Source organism: Lepidochelys kempii, chromosome 3 (assembly GCF_965140285.1).
Source record: "Lepidochelys kempii isolate rLepKem1 chromosome 3, rLepKem1.hap1, whole genome shotgun sequence".
Taxonomy (NCBI): Eukaryota; Metazoa; Chordata; order Testudines; family Cheloniidae; genus Lepidochelys; species Lepidochelys kempii.
Window position 1 is genome coordinate 91,167,788 of NC_136382.1, and position 20,743 is coordinate 91,188,530.

Sequence of the window (20,743 nt, forward strand, 5' to 3'; positions counted from 1 at the left end):
TGGATAAGTGGAGAGAAGAGAATAAACTTGACTATAATAGTGGTGGGGTAATGTGGGTTAAATTCTCTCTGTGCTTTCACATACGGTCTAACTTCCTTCTCCCCCAACAATACTGTGTATTGTATTTCACTGAAACATGCAGTGGTAACTCGGAAAAAAATATTGATGGCGAAATCATGATAGCCAGATGCTACATTATGTGCTCGCATTCTCAGCAGGATTTGGCCCTAAAACAGAAAATTAGAGTAAATTAATCTGTGTGTGATTCCTTCAAACTTGAAACAGTAGTTTCTAGAGATTTTGGTATCTTGATACACAGCAACCACATTCTCCTCAAACCCCCCCCCCCACACACACACACACTCCCTTCTTGATTTAAAAGAAGGATGCTGTGACTCCATCAATTTTAAATTTACAAGGACTTCTGTATAATAGCGACTAAGCTGAGGAGAAGTAATACAAAATAAAATGCTTTATTTTTGAAACTGGTGAGTGACTATTGATAACAATGCCTTATATATGTTGTTTTTTACTTCCTTTCTCCCTCACCCCTTCCACTCCAAACAGGGGATGGATGTGGGCACATGGTGGTGTATCAAGACAGTGGCACTCTGGCATCCAAGAACTATCCTGGGACTTACCCCAACTATACTGTTTGCGAAAAGAAAATTCAGATACCTCAGGGAAAACGACTGATCTTAAAAATTGGAGACTTGGATATTGAATCCGAGAAATGTGAATCTAACTACCTTACTATCCTTAGCTCTTCAACAATACATGGTATGTAAGAAAAATGGGTAAGATCATAAATTGTTAAAAGATTTTGGGTTTTAATTGATTGTGATCAGAGGAAAAGTATGGGAATTGTTACCTTGTTTCCTTATCAGAAAAATCTTCCTACATATTAGAGTATTCTGTTCTCAAGCATGTAAAGTGGTTGGTGTCTCACATAGTGTAAGAAACCTAGAAATATGGCCATTCTGTGTATACTGTACAACTGCCTGGCCAAAGTGAATGTGCAACAAGTACTAGCATGTTCACAGACAGTTTTAGCTCCAAATATGTGAAATTTAACAATTATGAACTTTATATTGAAAGCACAAAGGGTTAGCCATCGTAAATGCTAATTGATCAGTCTTGGCTATTTCTCTGCTACACCCTTGTTGTGTATAGCAGCAATAAAATTAAAATAAAATGCTTCTCTACTTCACTAGACAGAGCTGAAATGCCAATTGTAACTGATCCCTCTGCAATAAGTCTCAAAGGCTCTCATACCTGTAGCTAGATAAGGTAAATTTTCACTGTATTGTGCTAAAGGAAAGCCTGAAGGGAGGAGAAGGTGCCAAGGGGAGCCTGCAGTTGGAAGGAAAGACTGGACTAGAGAAGGAGTTAGGACTGGAACAAACCTTAATTAACAACAGATTTTGCTAACTCATAAGCTTTAGTACCCAGACTTTCATGAAAGCAGAAATGGCAAATGCTCGGCCAACTTTCACTTGGGTAAAATAACTGGACTAGAAGTTAAGCTGAAAAGATAGAACAACTAGATATTGTGAGACTGTATCCTGAATACATACCAAGAAACTGCTTATTCAGAAGAGCTAGGATCCTCTCTGGGGATACCTCATGCCTCCCCCATATCAACTTTTCAAAACCGTAGTTGATGTTGAACCTTTCCACCTGTTCATCCTGTTGGAGGTAAATTACCTTTCATGTCAGTGTGACCACTTACAAAAGTCACTGCTTTATATTCCGATGAAGGTGTGTGTAACTAGAATGAACAGATACCACATGTATAAGCTCTTATTATTAGATAAAATTTTATATAAAACAAGGATTGTTGGTTGTAGAATTATCTGTACTGTTTCCTCACCTGTATGTGCAACATTGGAAATTACTGATGGGTTGGAGTAGAGCAGGGGTTTTCAGCCTGTCGTCCACGGACCTTGGGGGGTCTGCAGACTATGTTTAAGATTTCCAAAGGGGTCTCTGCCTCCATTTGAAATTTTTTTAGGGGTCTGCAAATGAAAAAAGGTTGAAAACCATTGGAGTAGAAGGAAGGGGAAGAGTAAGATAAATTCTACTTTGAGTGTTTGCTGGTTTTCAAGGTCACCCTAGCTTGGTGCTTGTCTCAGTGTAGTGTGTGAATCTCTGGAGTTAAAAGATTCACAAGATATCTTGATGGTAAAGAATGATTGCCTTTCATTCATGTGTGTGATAGAGCTGTAATTCATATGGTGCAATAAGACCAAGTGAGTTGTTAGGTTTTTTTTTCACAAATGGAGATAAAGATAATGATCACCCTTCATGGGTGAGTTGTTTTTAAAATAGAAAGTCTTCCCAAAGTGTCAAGAGTGATATGTTCATATCCAGCACTTGCATACATGCTTATCATGAGACTGTGTGAAAATATTTATTATGTGATGGTGGGAAGGGTTAATCAGGTTATTTCTGCAATTTTATTCACTTAAAGTATCTGGGAGTACCCAGCAACAAATTGTACAGGGCAGGTCATCATTGTTCCTTAATCATTTCCAGATAATCCCTAACCATGTCTCAGCTGTCTCATTACTGGGACCCCATCACCCTCCTCTCACATGAGGTGGAAGTGGGCTGTAATGGGGGTGGGGTCTGGCTCCTAGCTGTTCCTGACATAGGAGACCCAAACTCCCTTACTCAAATATTGTCCCTTATTTAAAATATTAATAAAATAACCTAAAATAAAAATATTAATCTGATTAATTTCCCCCTTTTTATCTAAAATACATTTTTTTAAAAATATCACCTAACTTGATTACCAGTAACATACATCTAGCCATTTGATTATTGCAGTTCTGAATAATTTTTCTTTGGTATAGTCTTGACATATAATCAAAAAATTTTAATAAGAAAAAGGGAAAAATATGTACATATTTTAGAGGTGGAGAATAAGATTTAAATACTGGATGAAGTTCTAACCACCTGTACCTCCGCCCACCCCACCTCCCCCTTAAAAAAAAAAAAAAGGGGGGGGGGCATCAAAGGCATCAACCAAAAACATGTCTTCAGGAGGCTCAGTTTTGCAGTTTTTCAGTCCATGGACACAGAAGTGTTAAGCATTATGCAATAAATTACCATGTAGTAACTTTAACTATTCCCACATCCTTTTTCTAATTACATAATTACTCATATGATTTACATTCTTAGTAACCAGCTGCACAGTCAGCAGATTTCACTCATACCTGAGCAGGGTGGATTTGATTTAAATCATGATTTAAATCACTAGTCAGGAAGACTCAAATTAATCATGGATTTCTACGTAAAAGTGCATTATTGTTGGTTGTTATAACCTTCATACATATTCTTCACAACTCAGAGATAGATGTAGTTTATGCATTTTTAAAGTGATTTGTTTTGAAAACTTTTCAGATTAATTTTACAGCTATATCAGAAAATGAATAATTGTTTGGTTATTTCATTTACCAAAGGTAATTGAAGTAGATAGTTCACTTCCCAGTGACTTCATAAATATCTCCAATTCAACAGCTTAATCATTATATTCGGAGGATTTGCTTGTCATGCTGTATTAGGAGGAAAACATCATCAGACAGACATTTAAATTGTTTTGTTTAACTAGAACAACAATGTTATGTATTCTGGATTTTTTCTTCAACAGCAAACATATAATATTTTAACAAAACAGGTATATGAATTTTTGAATGTAGTTAAATATTCAAGTTTTTTAAAATCAGGTTTGTTTTCGTTAAAACTGTTTTAAATTAAATTAGTTAAATGAAATATTTTATAAAAAAAAAACAAAAATTAAATTGACTAGGTCAGCCAGGTCAACATGAGAAACTTAAAATATTGGCTTCTGCAGCTAACTCAGTCATCTTCACCTTCATTTTCCTGTTTGTTCATAATCTGGAAAAGAAAATTGACTAGGTCAGCCAGGTCAACATGAGAAACTTAAAATATTGGCTTCTGCAGCTAACTCAGTCATCTTCACCTTCATTTTCCTGTTTGTTCATAATCTGGAAAAGAAAAACAAGCTTTTCTGCTTTTTTCAGGTCCCAAATGATTTCTCAATTTGGAATGAATTAGTCCAAAGGAAGGAAATATTCTTTCCACACTGGCAGAAGAAGCTACTGCTGTTAAAAGTTAGGTTATCACTTCAGCAGTCTCTGAATCCAAGTGCTTAAGTGACTTCCACCAGTTCACTGGTGTGACTTTCTTTAAAACATCATCAGCAAACATATATTTCTTGAATGGTTCACCCTTAGCACTGAAGTTTATTATAGTTGGCATTATGGAGGGATGATTGCTGGATGTCCATGTCATAGCCATCTCCTCTTCTTCAGGAGTTACGGTTTGACCCTGGTACCGAGTATCGAGAATAATTTCAAGAAAATGAGCTGAAGATAGTACTTGTCCCATTTGTGGTTTCTTTGTTTGTTTTTTTAATGCTTGTAATTTAACCCTGTCATTGCATATTTCCCTTTTTAAGATCTCACTGAGTTCCTTCCAAATTTCAACAGCGTCAGCAATAAAACAGCCATTTCCCTGCATTTTGTTCAAGGCTACAGAAATAGGCTGCAGGGTACTCAGCAGGTGTTCAGCATTTCTCTTCAGCCCAATGTTGAGATCTTTGGCTATGACGGTCCCATCTATTTTTTCACGATTTTGTTCACAAACTGCCATCAGATTAGGCCAGTTCTTGATACAGTGCTCAAAACACTCCACTACTGAGTTCCATTGCACGTCTTGTGGGAGAGTTAGCTTGGTTCATCCCACTTTTTTCAGAGCAGCTGCTGCAAAGTGGTTGTTATGGAAGTATTTTGCAATTTCAACAACATTAGCCTTTATTTCCAGAACACTGAAGTCTTTGGGCTTGGAGGTGCATCAAATGAGCACTGCAACCATATGTTGTTAACTTGGGACTCTTTCGACCCGCTTCTAAATAATTTCTTCTCATCTTGGATACATTTGCAGCATTGTCTGTGACCAAGCAGTGTACTAGACATTTGAATTTTTTTTCACAGTTTGTTATAGCTTTTACTGCTACTTCTTGTAAGTATTCTGCTGTGTGTGCATTTCCTGATGTATCAATTGTTTCTGTAAGGAAGACATTCCCTTCTTCTGTTGTCACACAAGCACATACAACAGGATCATTGTGGACATTGCTCCACCCATCAAAGGTTAACAATTTCACCCTCTACATGTTTTGCACACTGCTCAATTTCTCTTTCATACACTTTATCCAGCAATTTGCCGGCAACATCTGCGTCTGGTGGACTGTATCCTGGTCTTAATGACTGAACCACATTAATGAAGTGTGGGTTCTCAATCATATGAAAAGGAGAGTTTGTTGCATAAACAAACCAAGCAATTTTTTCATCAATTACCTCTTTTTGTAATCTGCTGGTTCTTATCACAAACTTATCTGTAGTTGTTTCTGGATGATGGAGTTCTTTTTGCTACAGGTGATGTACTGTGGCTATGTGACATACATGATGTGACTGAAACACTGTCATAGGCAGATAACTGAAACTATAGAAAATGATGGTGATCTTGAAGGTAGATTGTCTTCAGAATTCTGTATGTTGAGGAGGGATTCTCCTAAACAAAATAAGTCAATGCAGTTATTTAATTATTATTACCATACTGCTCACTTAGTATTACTCATTGCATTCACTGACGCCCAGTACTACTTTAAAGGTGAAATTGTAAAAGGAAGATCTGCCTATTTCAGCTATTTATTTTTTATCACAACTGCATCTAAAATGATAGTACCATAGAGTAACAGCTATATTTTTTGCTCAAAAATGAGAATTCAAGAATAGTCCAGAAGGAAGACTTAAGACTTAATAGTCCTTAAGGAAGAAGTATGAAATAAAAAAGTTTACCAACCTGAAGATCCTGCATGTTCAGACATGTTCCTTTCATCATCTTCAACGCAGCTTCCTCCTGAGAAGGAATACTTACCATGATGTTGTTTCATTCAGGCAACACTTTTTTGTTTCTGAGTAGCAGCCGTGTTAGTCTTCTACTGCCTGTCCCTCCCTTCTCACATTTATCTCCAGACTTCTCCTTGTCCAGATCTATTCCTCCCCCAACAATCTTCTATTCATTGAACTTTTTGAAACTTTGCACTTTTAGAGAGAGGTAAGGGATTGACTCTGTGTACACAAATTTGCAGAGGACAATAGGCTTGAGGTCTGTTATTTCTCACCTCTATATAATTATTTTAAAACATTTTTGCTGTTAACATGCTTGTTATCTCTGGAGGCACAAATCCACAGTTTGAGAACGGCAAAACTAAGCATCTCTGATTGTATCTTCCAGACTGAGCACTGAGTCCCATTGGATAGATGGAAAGATTAGCCTAAATAATCTATACAAAAGCCCTTGGAACCCCATAAGATTTGATCCCTAATCCATGAACTATTGGAACTCATTTACAAAACTTTTAATAAACATTACATGAATATATTGTCTCATACTATAGAATTAGAATTTATAATCCCTATTACATGATGAGATATCTTTGAGCTATAAAGTATCTTAATAAAAACTATCTTTAGATAGGTTTTTTCCTCAAAAAGCATTTTATCAAAAAAATCCAATTTAAATTTAAAAAAATTGATTTTTTTTTAAAATCATTGATTTTTATCCACCCTGTACCTGAGTAAGCACGCTGTGAGTTTTGTTGGCACCATTTTTGGTGTTTACTATGTGCACAGCTCATTGAATCCTTAAGTGTTAGGTTTGTGTGGTTTTTGTTTGTGTGTTTGGTTTTGTTTTTTGAATGCTTTTCTTACCACTTGTACTTTTAAAAGATATTCAGAAAGGAATAAAGAGAGTTAACCCTGTGCTAAACAGAGTTGCACCAGTTTAACTAAAAGTATGATTTTATATCTATTTGGTTAAAACAGTGAAACCCTCTGTGTGGACGCTCTTAAATCAATTTAAATCTGGCTTTATATCTATGAGGCTTGCATCAGTAAATTTATGGGTGCAAACTCAAGTATACAGGTGTCTACACAAATGTTTGCACCTGGTTAACTATATTGGTATAAAATCACACCTTTACTTAAACTGGGGCAACTTCGATATGTAGACAAACACTTAGGGTAAGAGCAAAGCCCTTTTTTTCCTATGTTTGAATCAGAACATTTCCATTAATGTGAGTAATATGGCTCAAAATATCCTTATTTTCAAATGGTACAGGGTATTGCAGGTACAGCACCAACTTTCTATATAATATCCAGATAAAAGGGTCTTGCTTTAGACCATTAAAATAGATTCCAAAATAAGTCAGTTCTTTGACTTTTTCTCTCTCTCCATTTTCATGGATAAAAACAAGGCATTCGGTTGACAGACTATTTTTATAGCAGAAATAGCAGGACTTCTGTAGTCTGTAGCTTAAGCTTTTCTTTGGGTTTTCGTTCTAAACTCATATTTAACATTTTGAAACTTTCACATTTCAGGCTGAAATTTTCCATGCTTGGTTTCTGCCCTAAAATGAAGTTTTTATTTTTTAATGGCAATTTGAGCAAAAAGTATCTAAGGGGAAATGTATGGAATTATATTGTATTCGAGAAATAGTAATTGGAGACTCTATCATACATAGGTGGTCATGTTAATATTATTTATTTTGTGGTAAAACCAAAGGGCCTAATCTGTGTTCAAACAACAAAACGGAAGTTGCCATCTCCAAAGAATTTATTGGTTTTGTAATTATTTCTAAGATTTTTCTTAATTGAGTAGGGTGTGATAGAGTTCCCAACTCTTAATTTTTATCATGAGGTTCATGATGATTGGTGTTTTTCTTAACACCTGGGCTCCTGGAGTCATGTGAATATGAGAATTTCAGTTTACTCTTTTTTTTATGGCAGTATCTAGCTCTAATGGCTGTGAAGAAAGCTTGAAAATATGCTTTAAAGGCTTGGAGGGGTGGAAAGGGCAAATAAAACGAACCCAGGATGTAATAATGTGTGTGGAGGGGTTGTTTTTAGTCTCATGATTTTTCAGGGCCTGCCTTCTTGTTTTTGAGTCATTGGGGTTAGCAGTACTGGATTTTCTAAACCTCCTAAGTAATTCAGGAGCATAAATGTTGTGAGGTTCTAAAACCATCCTCTGAAAGATCTGGGGCTGGCCACTGTTGGGAAAAAAGAAAAGGAGTACTTGTGGCACCTTAGAGACTAACCAATTTATTAGAGCATAAGCTTTCGTGAGCTATAGCTCACTTCATCAGATGCCATCATGTGCCAGCAATGCCCCTCTGCCATGTACATTGGTCAAACTGGACAGTCTCTACGTAAAAGAATAAATGGACACAAATCAGATGTCAAGAATTATAACATTCATAAACCAGTCGGAGAACACTTCAATCTCTCTGGTCACGCAATCACAGACATGAAGGTCGCTATCTTAAAACAAAAAAACTTCAAATCCAGACTCCAGTGAGAAACTGCTGAATTGGAATTCATTTGCAAATTGGATACTATTAATTTAGGCTTAAATAGAGACTTGGAGTGGCTAAGTCATTATGCAAGGTAGCCTGTTTCCTCTTGTTTTTTCCTACCCCCCCCCCCCCAGATGTTCTGGTTTAACTTGGATTTAAACTTGAAGAGTGGTCAGTTTGGATGAGCTATTACCAGCAGGAGAGTGAGTTTGTGTGTGTATGGGGGTGGGGGGAATGTGAGAAAACCTGGATTTGTGCAGGAAATAGCCCAACTTGATTGTCATGCACATTGTGTAAAGAGTTGTCACTTTGGATGGGCTATCACCTATCATAGGAGAGTGAATTTGTGTGGGGGGGTGGAGGGTGAGAAAACCTGGATTTGTGCTGGAAATGGCCCACCTGATGATCACTTTAGATAAGCTATTACCAGCAGGACAGTGGGGTGGGAGGAGGTATTGGTTCATATTCTCTGTGTATATATAAAGTCTGCTGCATTTTCCACCATATGCATCTGATGAAGTGAGCTATAGCTCACGAAAGCTTATGCTCTAATAAATTGGTTAGTCTCTAAGGTGCCACAAGTACTCCTTTTCTTTTTGCGAATACAGACTAACACGGCTGTTACTCTGGAAAAAAGAAAGATGCTGGACTAGATGGATTTAGGGTCTGATTCAGTATGGTAATTCATGTATTCCTACGAAAGTCCATGAGATTTACGTTCCAAAGTCACTTAAGAAACTTTGAAAAATCCAGTATTGCCAATCCCATACATTAGAATAATTAAGTAGGCCCCAAAAGATCGTAAGTCTCTCTGACTTTCAAGGTTACTTGTTCTCCAGTTCTGAGTCACTTACATGTTTTTGAAAGTTCTGCACCTCCTACTCCAAGAGACCAAGATGCGCAATGGTTTGTTACATCTATACTTAGATTTAAATCAAGTATCAGCTGCTTCTGACCCTGAGTCCAGGTCTCTTCTCTGCATCCCTCCCCATCATGTACTTCTACCCCTAGATGATGTTTCCTTCCTTCCAAGTATATAAGATGTCAGCTTCAGGGATTTCTCTTTTTGCATGTATAATAATCATCAGTGATTCTGTAAGTAGTGAAAACACGTTTAATAGGAGTAATTTAAGACCAATATTTTAAAATGTCATTATTTTTGTAATTGTCAAATGTTTAAAACAAAGAATCCAAGAAGCTTTGATATGCACTAAAAATGCCAATGTATGAAGTCCGAAAGTCAACAGTTCTGGTGAGCAAAGCTATTGTGTTTTCATGATGTATGCAATAATAAGATGACAAGCCCCAAAGGGAACTTTATTAAATTATTTCTTTTAATCAACATAGTAGAACACCTGGATACTACAAAAATTGGAAGAGCTGGTATATAGTATAGAGAATCAGTCAGAAACACAAAGTATTTTACAAAATACATCTGAGGCTTCCAAGTAAATTTCCCCTTAGTACAACTACAATTCCCCAATGGCAAAAATGATAACTTCCCCCATATATGTATGTCCCTCATACGTTAACCTTATAAGTAAATCATGATTCAGACTCTATAATTATCTTTTGTTGGGACTAAATTACTAAAGCAGGGCATACACGAGTTCATTTTTGAACTACTGATGTTCCATAGCCTAAAGGAAACTATTGCGCTATATAAATGAGTGGGTTTGAGGATTTGTATTACCTGATTGCTTTTTTTTCCCCCCCTGTTTCCCCTTTAAGTCTGTGACTCTAGGAGTTAAACAACAAAAAAAACTAAATATAAGTAATATTTAAATTTGTAGCACACAGATTTTATAGACTAACATAGATAATTTTGGTTTTAAAAATTCTGTTCTTGAAAAATATATATAAATTGAAAATTGCTTATGGTAAACTACTAAACCTTGCCTTTCAACTCCATTACAAGACTGACATTTTAGTGTTCTTCATCCTTTCATGCTTTTGTGTTTTAATAAAGCTGTGTATGAAACCATTGTACTTCGATATTTACAATCTCATTTTTTAAATGGCTGAACATTAAAAGAAGCTTAATGTAGCTATAAAATAAATCCTGCACTTCTATAACCTGGTGGCTCTTGATTCTCCTGTGCTAAAGAGGTCAATAAATCATACTCTTAAATCACTATTGACCAACATTCCAATAGTAAACAAAATATAAATTGCTTATCCTCAATTAATATGCCACTTCTCTCACATCCCTCTGACTCAAGTTGGTACTGGTAGCTCTCTACAATCCCAGTAAGCTGTGCAGGTATAGGGAACCTGAAGCATTTCAAAAGTATCATTACTTAGGCTCATTGCTCTACAAAGATACTAATAATCAGCGTTCACCTGATGAAGCCTCCAAACCAAATATTGCACTTGTAACTAATAGTTTGGGCTCAGAGTACGTGTAAAGGTACTTCTTCCAGTGCTTGCTCATGTCGATTCCATTCTAGGTGCGTGCGCACTCATATACACAGTCGTCAGATACTTTTGCCTTAGCAGTATCTGTAAGGTAGGCTGTGGTGTCCCCTTGAGTGCCACACTCATGCAGTGGTATGTTAGGCGCCGCTGACCCTATGCCCTCTCAATTCCTCCTTACCTCCCTTGATGGTCAGTTGGTCAGAGCACCTTGTCTTGCATTGCAAGAGCGTTAGCGGTTCTTACAGTGCATTGTTCTGTCTCCTTTGTTTTTCCGTTGTTAGGTACTTAGTTAAACCATTAGGTTAAGTGTCAGAGTAGTTTAGTAGTTAGAGTCCTGGATGGGACTTCGCCTCAGAGCGGGGCATGTCCTGTTCACCAGGCTTTAAGCCATGCTCACTGTGCAGCTGGCTGATGCCCTTTAGCAACCCTCACAACAGCTGTTCAAAGTGTTTTGGGGAGTCCCACAGAAAGGACAAGTGAAGGATCTGGAAAAACTCGCCCTTGAACTTAAAAGGGGTGGAATATTCACTTGAGGACCCTCCGCACAGAGGCTGCAGTTCATCCTGCTTCAGAGCCCTCTTGATCAGACGCCATGCCTGGCACCTTGTCGTCATTACACAGTGCACCATCAGCACTGGAATCTGCCCAGCACTGCTCCCCCTCGCCGGTGCCTATGACGCGGTCAAAGTCAACAGGGCTGCCGTCACCACAGAAAAAGGGGGCTTCGGGCAAAGGACTTATGTTAGGCCACATGCCCGCCCCGGAGCTACTTGGGGGTACTGCTGCGGTTGGACCCCTTAGCCCAGCCAGGGACCCACTTCAGACTCCTGCGAGTGGCAGGGGTCCCTGCCCCTTGTAGGGCCATCTGGCCCAAAGCAGGCCCAGTGGCCAAAGAGCAAGTAGGCTTGCCAGCACCACAGACACCAAGCCAGCTAAGGCCCCAGGATCTATGGGCAAGCCAGTTATGGGACTGTCCTCTAAAGCAGCGGTGCATCCCCAGACAGCAGGTGTCAATCCCCATCACCATGGCCTAAGACACTGTCACTGGATCCTCGATTCCTGGTCAGAAGATCCCAGTCCCTGATGCCAAGGTCTCCACCTACGAGGCACAGGACACCTGAGTCACAACTGCAATCCCTGTACCATCAGGCCTCCTACTCGAGATCGCCATGGCGTGGATCACCATCGCCTAGATGGTCTTCCAGGCATCGATCAGCCCCCAGTGCAGGATCGTTCCCCGTCGTGGCACAGGTCTCTGGCTCCCCGGTACCGCTCTTTGGGCAGGCACTGATCCTTGCCCTCTCCTTACCGGTTGCTGATGAGGGTCAGTCAGCAGACTCAGTCATCTACAGCTCTGCCCTGGGCACTGAAAGGGCAACGGTCTGAGTTGGAAGAACAGTTCAGCTCCTCACCTATAAAAGGCGAATTGCCACCGGGCCGTGAGACTGGCACGGCTCCTACAGCAGCAGTCTGGAGGCAGGGGCAGTGGCCTGCTCAGTGGCAGAGCTGGAACCCGTGAGGTGTATCTGTTATTCCGGTCCTGTACTCGCACTGTTCCTCCCAGGCTGCATCAGACAAACTGCCCCCAGCACAGCCGACGCCAGAGTCCGAGCACGGTGCTGAATCCGATGCAGGGGCGACACAGCGGGCCCCAATGCCCAAGTAGCTGTCCCCAGATGAGCCAGGGGAAGCAGCCCTTCCCCCTGCGGTGCAGTCATCTTCATAGTCTCCGGACGAAGTGGTGACAGGCCCCTCGCAAATGAGCAGCCCCCCCGACGACTTCAAGAAACACCCAGCCCTGCTCAAAAGGATGGCTGCCAAACTGAACTTGGAGGTCAAGGAACTAGCAGAGGAGTCTGACGACCTCTTTAATATCATACCCTCTTCCACCCTGGCCCAAGTTGCGTTACTCATGCACCCAGAGGTCCTAAATATTGCTAAGTCTGTGTGGCAGACCCCCTCTTCTATTCCGTCTGCCTTCAAGAAGGCAGAAAAGAAGTACTGTGTCCCGGCAAAGGGATTTGAATACCTGTACATCCACGCTCCAGCATGATCCCTGGTCATGTCCAGGGACAGGCAAGCGGCACACCGAAAAATAAAGACGCCAAGAAGCTGGACTTGTTTGGCAGAAAAATTTATTTGACAGCCAGCCTGCAATTTTGAGTGTTTAACCCATCAGGCCCTGCTAGGCATGTAGAACTTCAACCTGTGGGACTCCATCAGCAAGTTCAAGGATGGCCTTCCACAGGACCGAGCCCAGCAGTTCACCATCTTGGTGGAAGAGAGCAAAGTGGTGGCGAGAGGCTCCCTCCAGATGGCCTTGAATGCTACGGACTTAGCGGCCAGGGTAGCCATCTCTGCGGTGGTCATGAGGCTGTCCCAGGAGCTGCAGAGTACCCTCCAGGACCCCCATTTGAGGAATCAAGGCTCTTTTTTTGGAGCTGACTGATGCACGGCTCCGCAGCCTTAAAGATTGCCATGCCACCCTCCCTTCTTCGGGCCTACACACCTCTGAGCAGGCTAGAAAGCCATCTGTCCCCTGCCACCTCCGTCAAGGTTGTGGGGTGTCCCTCAGTCCAGCTCCTACAGGAAGAAGGGCAGAGACAAAGGATTTAAAACAGTGTCACCCTTCATCTTCCCATTCCTCTGCCCAGCCTGGTTCTTCCAGAGGCCAAGGAAGCCAGAAGTGGGCATTTTGAGGATGCGCCCGAGGACAGAACCCCAGTCACTTCCCAGGATCCATACCCCTGATCTTTCCTCAACCGCCTGCACTCCCAGTTGGCCTGGTCATGGCTGATCTTGGACCTTTGGGTGCTCGACATAATATCTTCAGGCTACACCCTGCAGGTCCCTTTCTTCTATCTCAGCCTTTCATCCACCACTTGAGGGTATGTCAGTTTTCACCTAGGACATGACTGCCAGGTTCTTCAAAGGCCTCTACCCGCACATCAGGAACCCTGTTCCTCTATGGGACCTGAATCTTGTGCAGACACAGCTCACGGGACCCCACTTCGAACCTCTGGCTCCCTGTTCTCTTCTCCTTTCCTGGAAGGTTGCATTCCTAGTTGCAATAACATCCGCCTGTCGCATCTCTGAGATTAGGGCGCTTACCTTGGAACTGCCCTATACGGTCTTTTAGAAAGACACGGTCCAGTTATGGCCACACCCACAACTTTCCTGCCCAAGGTAGTCTCATAGTTTCATACAGGCCAGGACATTTATTTACCTTTTTCCCCAAAGCTGCATAAGTCGGAGGAGGAGTGTAGGTTGCATTCCCTAGATGTCAGCCGGGTGCTAGCCTTCTACGTTGAAAGGACCAAGCCATTCCTCAGGTCGATGCAATTGTTCGTTGTGGTGGCCGACAGGATGAAAGGTCGTCCAGTGTCCGCTCAGAGGATTTCTTCTTTGATCACTGCCTGCATTCACTGCTGCTACAATTGTCACCACCCACTCAACCAGGGTGAAAGCCTCTGAAGCAGCTTTCCTAGCCCAGGTGCCTATCCAGGACACCTGTAGGGCAACCACCTGGTTGTCCATCCACACATTTATGTCCCATTATGCAGTTACCCAGCGGGCCCGGAATGATGCTGGCTTGAATCATAGAATCATAGAATATCAGGGTTGGAAGGGACCCCAGAAGGTCATCTAGTCCAACCCCCTGCTCGAAGCAGGACCAATTCCCAGTTAAATCATCCCAGCCAGGGCTTTGTCAAGCCTGACCTTAAAAACCTCTAAGGAAGGAGATTCTACCACCTCCCTAGGTAACGCATTCCAGTGTTTTACCACCCTCTTAGTGAAAAAGTTTTTCCTAATATCCAATCTAAACCTCCCCCACTGCAACTTGAGACCATTACTCCTCGTTCTGTCATCTGCTACCATTGAGAACAGTCTAGAGCCATCCTCTTTGGAATCCCCTTTCAGGTAGTTGAAAGCAGCTATCAAATCCCCCCTCATTCTTCTCTTCTGCAGGCTAAACAATCCCAGCTCCCTCAGCCTCTCCTCATAACTCATGTGTTCCAGACCCCTAATCATTTTTGTTGCCCTTCGCTGGACTCTCTCCAATTTATCCACATCCTTCTTGAAGTGTGGGGCCCAAAACTGGACACAGTACTCCAGATGAGGCCTCACCAATGTCGAATAGAGGGGAACGATCACGTCCCTTGATCTGCTCGCTATGCCCCTACTTATACAGAGCTTGAGCAGAGCTGTACGTCACTAGACTGTGAACTCCGAGCCAACCTCTGAGGATACTGCTTGTGAGTCACCTAGAATGGAATTGACATGAGCAAGCACTCGAAGAAAAAACGGTTATTTACTATTTCATAACTGTTGTTCTTTGAGATGTGTTGCTCATGGCCATTCCATTACCTGTCCTTTGTCAGAGTTGAAGGAACCAAGATAACGTAGGGTCGGCTGCTCCTAATATACCAGCGCATGAATGCGGCACTCAAGGGGGCACCACAGCTGACCCTATGGATACCGCTAAAACAAAAATCTCTGACAACTGTGTACGTAGGCACTAGAATGGTTTAAAATTAATTTTATTAATCAGATGACAAAACTAGTCTGACTTCAGTTTCACTAAAACTGCTCACCTTTGTCAGCCATTCATTTAAATATTAACATAGCCATGCACATGCTACCTTCCAGAGAAGCAAGACAATCTTCTTCTCAAAGGCACAGCATTAAAGCCGAAGACACATTTAATCACAGAGCGAGATGGACTGAAACATCAAGGAATTAAGAATAAGGCCCTGCTCTTGCAATGAGCACTCTGTGAGCAGACCCTTAACTCAGTGGGGCTCTCTACAGGCACTGCTTACTGAAGCTTACTGCAGGCTCAGAGCCTAGTAAAAGAAAAAATGAGCTTTTAAATAATAGCTACTGATGTAAAAACAAGATTAACTGTGTGGACTACTGGTCCAGGGAAGGCTAGAATAATTGTCATGCAGACCTGTTTGCCCAGTTTGTAACACATTGTAACAATCCATTTCTTTTTTTTAAGATTGATAGAAAATAACTTTTTAGTGGCCATATTTCAATTCTTTTGCCTGTCAGCTTCCAGCTCTTGCCCCCCAACTCAATCTTCCAGCCCTCTCTGCTTCTCCTCTCTTCCCGCCCAGATTGTTTGGGGGTATTTTTATTTATTTTGTGAAATAACCTTCAACCCTTCTTGAGAAAGGAGGGTGATTGAAGGATAGATATTTTACCCACTGAAGTCAATGGGAGTCAGATTTGGTCCTTCATGGGTGGCTGTTAAACCTGCTGAGTGGCTAGCAGTGATTTGGGTAGTTAATCCAGGTAACTTGTTCTTGCATATTTTATTAGCCAGTCACCAATGCAAAACTGACTTCAGGAAACCTATTGGAAAATGCTTTCTCCTCCCCAGACTCAGCTACTAAGTAGTATTAGACAAATTTTATAAGTGAGTATTTTTCTATATATCCGGTACCTGTGATGACTATTCCCTGTATTTGTTAGAACTGGGTTTCCTTAAACCTATTTCAAAAGATTCTTATACCTGTCATTACGTCTCAAGAGGACTCATCCCACTAGTTTTATTATCATCATTATTATATCTTGTATTAAATGACTTGTGTAACTATAGGTGTGACAGGTACTTTTTCCCTTCACAGGAAACTCATGAGTGTAGTATTGTTTCTGGTATTTCAGGTAATCTAGTAAATTGTCTGGACAAGCTTTCATTGTACATCAAATTGAGCAGTTTCTAAATAGGCTTGATCCAAAGAAAAGCATTAACAGCTTGGCTGCAGTATCTTTCCAACGTTTCAACCTTAGCAAGATTGTTATGAACAAAAAGATCTTTGCCTTTTTTTTAATAAATACCCTCTAACTATTTCAGATCAGAACAGATTTACATTTTTCACTATGCTTTATTGCTCTGTGCTTTAATAATGCAGTGTGAAGAACTGTAATCTGTCACACCTCCATTTCTTTAACTAGCTCTGACCAAAGGAGAAGTACAAGGGATATTAATTGTAGGGCATGCAGGCGATGCTCTTATTCCATCAGATTTTCATTATATGAAATCAGGGCAAATAATTTTTTAAAATATAATTACTTTTTATTATGACACTGTTTCCCTGGGGCTTATAACTTTTTTTTTTTAAAACCTTCCCTTCAGCTTTTACATAAAGAATTGTTCTCCTTTTATTGTATTAATAATCTTTTGGAAGCACTCCCTGGAATTAAACGTCTCTCTTTTGTAAAGTGATAGCACTTCTTCCGAAGCTTATAGGCATTCCATACTACTTAATGCTCTTTAAAAATGAGAATTGACAAAATAGTAACTTTCAAGAAGCCTTCTGGGAAAGTCCTGACTTTAAGTGCCAGCTTCCATTGGGCACAGCAGGGTCTTGAACTGGATCTCCCAACATTCCAGGTGAGTGCCCTGACAACTAGGCTGTTGGGTGTTCTGCAGTTGTGTCTCTCTTTCATGAAAAATTTCAAAAGGTCTCATTTTCGTTCTGATACAAAATGAAAACAAATGTCAAAAATCAAAATCTTTTGTGAAATGGAATTTGTGTTTTTCTGCCAGCCCTACATAGTGTCATCTTGGGCCTTGAGATCTGAGATGAAGCCAACATAATCCAAGCCCATTGCCACCTCCATCCCACCCTGGCCCCTGGGGCATCCCAAGTACCTGCTTAATAAATGGCAACCACATGCAGAAGTGACCATTTAAAAAGTTGTTTTCCCACGACAAACTCATCGGGACACAAGAGGCCCGAGCAGGCAGATGCAAGATGCAGCCTGCTGCACAGGGGTCGGTTTGTGGGGAGAAGGCTAAAGACAAAGAGGAGAGACGAGTCCCTTAATGAGGTCATGTTGATATTGAAGAAATTGGGAGCAGAATGACTGACCTGGAAGGAGACATAGGGGAGAGTGTGAATTTAGGAACACAAATTTATTAGCAAGTAGCCTATTACAGAAAAAAAAAATAAATAACTTAAAAAGAAAAAGAGACCTGGTAAAGAAGATAGAGAGGACCATAAAAAGTACCACTGGATAAGTAAAGAATCCTTTTTAAAAAGGAGGCACCAAACTTCTTAAGAGAAGTAGAAAGACTTTAAAACACAAATCAAATCAAATCCTAGAAAGTATACAAGAGAAGCTAGAGGTAAACTACTACAGACAGAAAAGGCAACTAGATTTACACAACTCTATTACGAAAAAGGTAACAAAAGTGTCAGGCTATCTGCTAATATAAAAAATACGCAAGATGCTGATAAAATTATTCCTCCAATGTGGGTGACTCCATATTACCTAGCCACCGGTCCAAAGACATATGTGAGGCATTTGCCAATTTTTACTGGAGGCTATAGGCTTTGTAGCCAGCTCATCCTAAACAGAGAAGAGTATGTAATTAATGTGATACTACCTAAAATAGATCAAATAGACAAGGAGCTCCCAGAGGAGGACACTGAACCTGAAGAAATTATAGAGGTTATTAAATTATGTAAAAATGGTAAATCCCCAGGCCATGATGGGTTTCCCCCAGAATTCTGCAAATTTTTCAGAGCACAACTGGCATAACCAGTCCAATGTCTTTAATGAACTATTGAAAGAAAAAAGATCACTGCGACCTGGAGAGGAGCGCATATTGTAGTAATACCAAAACCGGTAAAGACCTATCTAGTTGCATGGCATATACAGCCATCTCTTTGTTAAATTAAGTTGCCAAGCAAATAGACTGAAAAAAAAATACTGCCTATGTACAGTAACTGAGATCAGACAGCATTTGTGTTAAACAGGCAGTTAACAAACAACATTCACAAGAGTTTTTGACTTTTTTTTTTTTTTTTAGCTGAATCAACCACCGAACCTCACACGTTTTTATCATTAGATGCTGATAAAGCTTTTGAGAGAATTGTCAGTCCTTAAAAGGCACCCTAGAAATACTCCTCTTTATGCCCCAAATTTGAAAATTGGATATCTGTTGTAATCTCAGATCAGGCTGCAGTAAGAGTTGATGGACACCTGTCAGAAAGATTGCCTCCTTTTTAAGAGGACATACCGATGATGCTCTCTTCTCTTTGCCATGGTAATGAAATCTTTACAGATGGCCGGAAATAATAATATAATGAAATAAAAGTAGGAAACAAACTTGTATTTTATATGCAATGGCATGTGTAAAAACCTTCCTGGCACGCTACCTGAACTGCAAAAAGAAATACTGAAATTTGGTAGTTTCAGGTTTTAAAATAAAGTACTGTAAGTCTAAACTTCTGGATGTTGATGTGGGCCCTGACCAAAAATATAAATGGGTGACCTGACCACCTTATTAAAATACCTCAGAGTACATTTTTTTTTAAAGGCATGATTTTATAGTATGTATTTTAGAAAATTTAGAACAGATTAGGAAAACTTGTCAAAATACAAAATTTCCTAGCTAGGCAAAATTACATCAGTCAAAATTAATATCTTACCTTAAATCAGTTTTCTCTTCCCAACACTACTGATTATCATCGTGGGGAAACTTCTGAAGACTGTGGATTGGCAATCATCAGTTCATTTGGACACACAAGAAACCAAGTCAAACAGGCCACCCTACGAAGACCTTGGCAAAAGGGTCTGGTGATATCAAGCACTAAACAACATAATCAGGGAAGCCAAATCAGTAATATGCTGTACTGGATAATTCCCAACCATAATAAATATTGGATAGAAATAGAACAGTTATATTGTCATACAGTCAAACTCCTCATAATTGCCTATATAAAAAAAGAACCTACAGGCCAAAAAATGTGTATATACCCACTTTATTGAGAGCAACAATAGAGGCATGGGATAACATGAAAAATTTAAGCCCTTTCCCATCACCTCTAATGCCCATAGTTGTTAACACCAAAATTCAACCCTAATGAATCTCTGGGAAGCTTGTGGACATGGGAGCATGTTGTTACTATGAGATTGGGTCTGTACGTTCAGATCATTCTGAAGAGATGCAACAGCATGCAAAAGGTTTTAAAGTTCTGCATTACCAATAACTGAACCAGAGACATTTTTTCAAGTTTCTCCCTTAGAAAGACAAACCTAAGTGTAAAATTGACATATTTTGAAAAACTACTCATCACACTTATGAAACACACAGGTCCATTTTCTACCTTATATAAAATTATTTTAAACTGTTACTAAGAGGAAAAAAGCACATTAATGAAAAGATGGGATGCGGATTTGAACATGGACATTAAGGACAAGGATTCGGAAAGTATCTGAAGCAGCAGCCCACATACTGCAATATGCATGCTCCATTTAAAAAAAAAAAGTTAAAATCCTCTACCAGTGGTACTTAATTCCCTTTAATGCTAAATGCATCAATAGGACAAGAACGGGCAATGCTGGAGAAACTGTAATGAAATGGGCAGAATTCGTTATATATATATGGTCCCCAAAATTAGGATATTCGGAAAGAGTTTAACAGAATCCTCAAAGAGTTGACTGGTTGCCAGCTGTCAGATAACTCGTTGGGGTTGGGTTTGTTTGTGTTTTTTATTTTCCCAAAAATTCTGCACTATATAAGAGCCACAAAGAACTGATTACCCATCTGTTAGTTGCAGCAACAACTGCAATCATAAAGTTGTAGAAGAGACAGGAATCCCCTAAATCAGTAGTCTCCAACCTTTTTAAGCACAGGACCACTTTTTGAATTTAAATGAAACCCAGGATCTACCTAAAAGAAAATGTAGAAATGACAGTAATCTCACAAACCCAAACACCCTTGCCCTGCTCCTTCTCTGAGGCCCTGCCCTGCTCACTCCATCCCCCCTCCCTCCGTCGCTTGCTCTTCTCCACCCTCACTCACTTTCAGCAGGCTGGGAAAGGGGTTGGGGTGAGGGCTCTGGGCTGGGGCTGAGG

General features: G+C 40.4%; 1 protein-coding gene across 2 annotated transcripts in view; it reads left to right on the plus strand.

The window, feature by feature from the left end:
• The window catches only part of DCBLD1 (discoidin, CUB and LCCL domain containing 1), an 89,702-nt gene that overhangs the window by 32,333 nt on the left and 36,626 nt on the right, over nucleotides 1-20,743 (plus strand). For both annotated transcript variants that reach the window (XM_073337138.2, XM_073337139.2), the window contains exon 2: nucleotides 568-780. In XM_073337138.2, the coding sequence (XP_073193239.1) occupies nucleotides 568-780 (213 nt within the window). The remainder of the gene's footprint in view (nucleotides 1-567; nucleotides 781-20,743) is intronic.